Source organism: Eptatretus burgeri, chromosome 12, assembly GCF_056783735.1.
Source record: "Eptatretus burgeri isolate ZD-2024b chromosome 12, Ebu_testis_v1, whole genome shotgun sequence".
NCBI classification, from domain to species: Eukaryota; Metazoa; Chordata; class Myxini; order Myxiniformes; family Myxinidae; genus Eptatretus; species Eptatretus burgeri.
Window position 1 is genome coordinate 44,430,726 of NC_140972.1, and position 6,248 is coordinate 44,436,973.

At 45.0% G+C, this 6,248-nt stretch overlaps 1 protein-coding gene across 1 annotated transcript; it reads left to right on the forward strand.

Moving 5' to 3' along the window:
- Positions 1–2,704: 2,704 nt before the first annotated feature.
- LOC147015515 (uncharacterized) lies at positions 2,705–4,571 on the forward strand. Its single transcript, XM_085849159.1, has one exon. The coding sequence runs from the start codon at positions 2,712–2,714 to the stop codon at positions 4,512–4,514; it is 1,803 nt and encodes a 600-aa protein (XP_085705285.1). The 5' UTR covers positions 2,705–2,711; the 3' UTR covers positions 4,515–4,571.
- Positions 4,572–6,248: the final 1,677 nt, after the last annotated feature.

Sequence of the window (6,248 nt, forward strand, 5' to 3'; positions counted from 1 at the left end):
GGCTGCCAGTTCGCCATCATTTTGTTGGGGCGCAACTATACCGCTGATGCTGTGCCCCTATTACCAGTAGACTGGTACTCATTTTGCCGACCACAGAAGGATGACAGGCTGAATCAACCCCACCTCGTGTTCATTCAGCTGCCAACAGTGCTCAAACTCAGGACCTCAAGAGCCCAAGCCAGCCACCCTAATCGCTAAGCCAACACCAGGCTTACCACTGTATGAAGCAAGCATAAGTTGATGTTTTGGAGACTTAACCCTTCGTCAGAGCAAAATTGCCAACTTGGGATTAACCCCTGAAGTGTCAGCTTCTCCTTGGTTCCCATGGCAGTTGGCACACCTTAATCAATGTGCTGTTGATTTCGTCCATTGTTCAATCAATCCGTCAAAGCAGATCGACACTCGCCTCAACAACCAGGACGGGTTCCTCTTTATAAGACAAGCTTCACTTTGCATTGCTCTCTTTTGTCAGGAATTTGGCCCAAGATCTTCAACATACCGTGACCAACCTCCATCGATTGGGTGTTCAGCTTTATCCATGTTGCTCATCGTATTCCTGTTGTGAGCAATGGCATAGTGGACAGGGATTAAATGTCGAATTCAAAATTCAGCTGGTTGCATCATCAGTGAGGGTGAGCTGTTCCCCTGTAGGTTAGGGAAGAGATTTCCTGAATTTTGTCAGGGTGCTAGAAAGAACTTGCTGGCCTCCTCTTTGTCAAAAGGACACCAGGGGATCTTTATCGTCCCACAAGCCAATGCTAGCAGGGGTTATTGTGGCTCTTCTCATCAACCAGTTACTTTCACGTGTATGCATTGTCACTTCCTTGGAACCATGAAACTCTTTACCTGTTAAATGTGCAACATAAATCACCACCTGAAGGATTCATAGACAAAGGAAATGTATCCAGACAATAATGAAGTTGTGAAAGCAAGCAAGTAAAGAGGACAAAACTCTGCATGGAAGTATTGGTGTTACAATTATTACAATTCTACTTGTGCATCCGTTATTATACGTTTGATGCTCATGGGACGATGACGGTGAGAAGTTGACCTGCAACAGAAAGGCCGGAATGACTGGACTAACCAAGCCGAGGCACTGGATGTTCTTTTATTGAGATCATACATCTCTTCCTGTGCGCTCTCTATCCCCGAGGAGAGTGGGAGTCTCCAAGTATGATTGAACAGTCGGTGCGAGTCTCACAGTAAGGGTTCTAAGTTGTATCGAAGGTCATAAAGTCGTTTTGTGTGCTCTGTCTCTGTACGAATCATGGCTTTATCTGCTGTTGGCTGGAGGAGCACTTTGAAGGATGAAAACCATAAATGAGAACAGAATTGCACGAATGAAAAATGGAGAAGGACAATATGGAGCAGTTGGTTTTTGGTTTTTCCTGTTCAATGCAATCCTAATGATATGGCCTTTCCAGAGAAAGGCAAGAACGAGGTTTCTGAGCAATTTCAGCATATTAAAATATTAATCTTAGTCTTAGGAGAAATATTGAGGGCGAAAATGATTTCATGATTTCTGTTGAATTTTTCAAAAGCAATAATAGTGGAATGCACCTGCACATGATGTCGATATGCCAGGAACATATGCATGTCCTGTATGAATCATGAACGCACTTAGACGGGCCAACGTGTTGACAAGACATCGAGTTAACAAGATGGGACAACCCCAGACCCAAAGGATGAGAGTTAGAGGGAAGGGGTCCAGTGTGAGGGGCCCCATGCCCTTCTGCAAGATGTCACCAGGCAATATTGCCAGCTCGAGTATGTGCAAAGACCCCGAGGGGAACGCTGCAGGGCCTGTGTGCGGGTTCAGATAAGCGTACTCTTGCAGACTCCACCGGGTGGAAGGGAGAGTGAGTGACTTTCAAGGAGTGACTTGTGTAAAATGTAGGATTAATTATTTGTACAGGCAGCTGCAGCCAGCATTAAATTCAACCCACCCCCACTTCCCCTTCTCCCCACGCCTTTTCTAAAAGGGAAGCTCCTGTTGTTTTGTTCTCTCTCCACATGCTTTCAGGATTTGGATCGTTTGAAACCCATTTATTAAATGTAAAGTGCTTTCTTTAGCAATATCGTTTCACTTTCACAGTCGATGTGAGCCAACTGGCAACTTTTTATCACACCATCAAAGCGAACGGTCACATAGCTACCGATGGAGTAGGTTGTTATTGTTGTTAGCAAAGAAAAAAACAACAATCACCGAAAATAATTCAGTGTTTTGCAAATACATCAGTGAACACAGACAATACTAGTGGGGCAGCATAGCTAACCTAATGTGCATTTCGTGATAAAAGCACTAAATTTGGCACACTTGTAGAAAGACATATTATGAAGCGATTTGGATATTTGGCCACCACAGATTTAGCCTCTGAGGGCCATGGCAGCCATTTTACAAAATGGCGGCAAGGTGACATTAAAATGGCGACCAGAGGAATTAAAATGGCTAGGGCTTCTACATTTGTGGAACGATTTCATCGTTTATGGGGTCTATGGATGCGCCTTACCGACCGAGTACTACAAACGTATGGGAGCAGATTTTTGAAATTCGAAATTGTGAAGGGGGGAGGGGGGTGGAGGTGGGGGGAAACCTTTTTTTGGGAAATAATTAAAATTTGTATAATATGCTCGTATAGTCATAACATGGACTCTAATATATTTATTTGTCATTGCAGGTTGGTGATGGTGGTTGTCGCTTAATAGCAGCCATGTCCAAGAGCTTCAGGTTGGTCGACCCAGAGCGACCTGTCTCAACGTCGTCACATCCACCAACAACAAACTGGAACCTGTGTATCATCTGTCAAGACGACACGAAAGAGACACTGACTCGTCCCTCACAGTCCAAGCGAACAGATGTTGGGAGCGGCTACAGTTCCCTGGCCGAAAATCTGATCAGATTCAATGAACGAAAGGAGCTTCCACGTACGCTTCAGTTACGCCGGCTTGACGAAGGTCACGGAATTGAAGCAGCTATGGTTGCGAACAGTGCTGGTTATCACGAAACCTGTCGACTGAAATATAACAGGACAAAGGTACAGAGAGCCGAAAAGCGAATGCGTGTAACTGCTGATGACAGCCATAATACTGATGCATGCAAGCGCACCAGGCCCCTCTCATCGAGCACAGATAAGTCAAGGCCCCCCTCCTGTTTCTTCTGTGAACAACCTGCAGGCTCAGAATGGCTTCATGAGGCAGCGACCTTCACAATTGACAGGCACGTGAGGGACTGTGCGACCCTCCTTGAAGACAGTGCCCTACTTGGCAAACTCAGTGCTGGGGACATGGTGGCCCTGGAAGCTGAGTACCATGCCAAATGCTTGTCAGGGTTATATAATCGTGCCAGAGCGACCCGATCTTCTGAAGCGCCAGGAGAAACTGAACCAGAGAAAGAGCTGTCAAGAGTAGCTTTTGCTGAACTTGTGCTCTTTATTGAAGAGACCAGACAGGATGAGGAGACGGCACCAGTGTTCAAGTTTGCAGAACTGGCTCAACTATACCTGTCAAGAATTGAACAGCTAAGCATCAGGAGCAACACAAGGGTACATGCCACACGTCTCAAGCAGAGACTCCTTGCCCAGTTCCCTGACATGCAATCACACAGCAAGGGAAGAGACATCCTGTTGGCATTTCGAGAAGATGTTGGCGATGCTATTGCTAAAGCTTGTGAAATTGACAGCGACAATGATGCTATCCATCTTGCATGTGCTGCAAAAGTCGTGCGCCGCCACATGTTTGGAGAAGCCAAGCCTTTCATTGGGTTCCCTGAAGGATGCCAGAAAGAGTCTGTGCCACAAATGCTGCTTGGCCTGGTCAGCATGGTCTTAGAGGGACCCAGCATCAAGGACCAGATGACAGACACAAGCAATGCAGCAGTTACCATTGCTCAAATTGTGAAGTTCAACAGCGTAAAACACAAGCGTATGCAAAGCACCTCACCATCCTCCACTGCACGGCACAGCCCTGCGCAAGAAACGCCTCTTCCAATATATGTGGGGATGATGTTACACACCCACATGCGCAAGAAGGAACTGGTGGATAGGCTGGCACACGTTGGCATGAGCATCTCGTATGATCGTGTCCTCCGCCTCACAGCGCAGATGGGGAACTGTGTCTGCGAGCAGTTTCACTTGGAGCAAGTTGTCTGCCCGCCCAAGATGCGTGGAAAAGTTTTTACTACTGCTGCAGTGGACAATATAGATCACAATCTGAGTTCAACAACAGAGAAGTCCTCCTTCCATGGCACAGCTATCTCACTGATCCAACATCCCAATTTCATGGGAGAAGGTGTGGATCGAACCATAGTCGTAACTGGAGGATCTGGGGATGCAAGCACGTTCATCCGCCAGCTGCCACAGTGTTACACTGACGTGCCTCCTGTAACCAGCAGTGTCAAGAATGTGCCTGTCCCTGCTGCTAGGGTGACGTCACTTGACAGAGAGGCTAAAAAGCATACTCAGGAAGAATATCTCTGGCTACACAATGCAAGGCAGGTCGTTAGGGTTATAGGTTAGGGTTAGGTTAGGTTAGCTAGTTTACTCCAACTGAGAGTTGGGGGAGTAGCGCCCCCCCCCCCCGGGCAGCTTAGCTATAGTTAGGCCTTCCTGCTGCCATGTGGGGGCTAACCAGTTGGGTGACCCTTTACGTGGTGGCGCGGACTTTCTTAAAAAAAAAAAAAACATAAATGTAGTAGGGCCCAGAACTATTTTTTTATTTTTCTCCCCCCCCTCCCCCCCTTAAAAAAACGCGAAAATCGTTAACTGCTATTTTGTAGACCCTCATTAGTCGCATATATAGGCACAGTGATAGTTGTCACCGAAGAATAAATGTAGAAGCCACAGTGATTGAAAAATTTCCCAAATAAAGGGTTTTCCCCCCTTCAAAATTTCGAATTTCGAAAATCTGCTCCCCTACGTTTGTAGTACTCGGTGAGGCGCATCCATAGATCCTGTGCGGCGCCACTAATACACAGTGCACACATACTCCTAATTCAACTGGCCCAATTAATCACAACTTCGTTTAGGGTAGGCCGTGGAGAAAGATTTTTTTGTCCAGGTCTTTCATGAAAACTACTCATCAGATGCTCAACTAAAGGTAGCAAGAATTTGCAATTTTACTGGAACGCTGGCGATGATGCACCAACTATTCGCAAAACACCGTGGGATTTTCAACATCCTCCAGCTAATGCTCGGAGACGGCAAAAACAGCTTAACATCTACATGAGGGATGGCACAATTTGTGAAGCCATGGCCTGCTTGCACTGACATTGTATTATTGGGTCGAGATTTGAACCAATGTGAGACAGCTCAAAGGAAAGTGAACATACCTCAAAGCTGTCTTGATACATGTATGTATCGAATGTAGAAAGCTCATTCTAATGATTCACTGACTCATATTATTTTTCATTCGGTACCTTCTGAGTGATGTAGAAAGCTGAAATTCCGTGGACCGACGGACATCAAAGCCGATACACCGGGTTCAAATCACAGAACCATCGGAAAGCATACATAAATGAAAAAATAAATAAACCAGAAGGGCACTCAGTAGGGCGCATACCTCCACCACGTAATGCCTGATCCACGAAAACATATGGGGCCCAATACATTTTTGAAATATCATGCCATATATCGTTGTGTTTGCCATTTCTCTCAATGGTGAAGAATCACTTTAAAAAGTTAAATAATTCTCGTATCCAGATCCAGATTCGGATCTTCACGAAAATCGAACCATGTCACACACCCAATGTGTCCACGAAGTTTCGTCCAAATCTGTCCACAACTTTTTGAGATATCCTGCACAAAGAGAAACAAACAAGAAGACGTGCAGAGCATGACACTTGCAAAATCCATAAAACAAATCTCACCTCAAAAGTAATTGGTGCTTGAATGCAATGACCAAATATGCAACTCGTCTTCAAATTTCAAGTGAATCAGATGAAAATTGACAATTTTAGAAATTTAGCCTATGTTGACCTCAAAAATAATTGGTGGTTGAATTCAGTGACCTGATATGCAAATGCTCTTCAAATTTCAAGTCAATGGGATGAAAATTGAGGATTTTAGAAATACCTCCTTAGTTGTTGATCTCGGGCCTATGTTGACCTTTTGATCTGCATTGACCGAAAAAAAATAATTCACTGGTTGAATTAAATGACATGAAATATAAATCATCTTCAAAGTATTTCAAGTCAATGGTATAAAAATTGAGATTTTAGAAATACCACCTTAGTTGGTGACCTTGGGCCTATG

What these genes read in the sequence shown, in the direction of transcription:
- LOC147015515 (XM_085849159.1), top strand. Translation starts at nt 2,712, where the DNA reads ATGTCCAAGAGCTTCAGGTTGGTCGACCCAGAGCGACCTGTCTCAACG.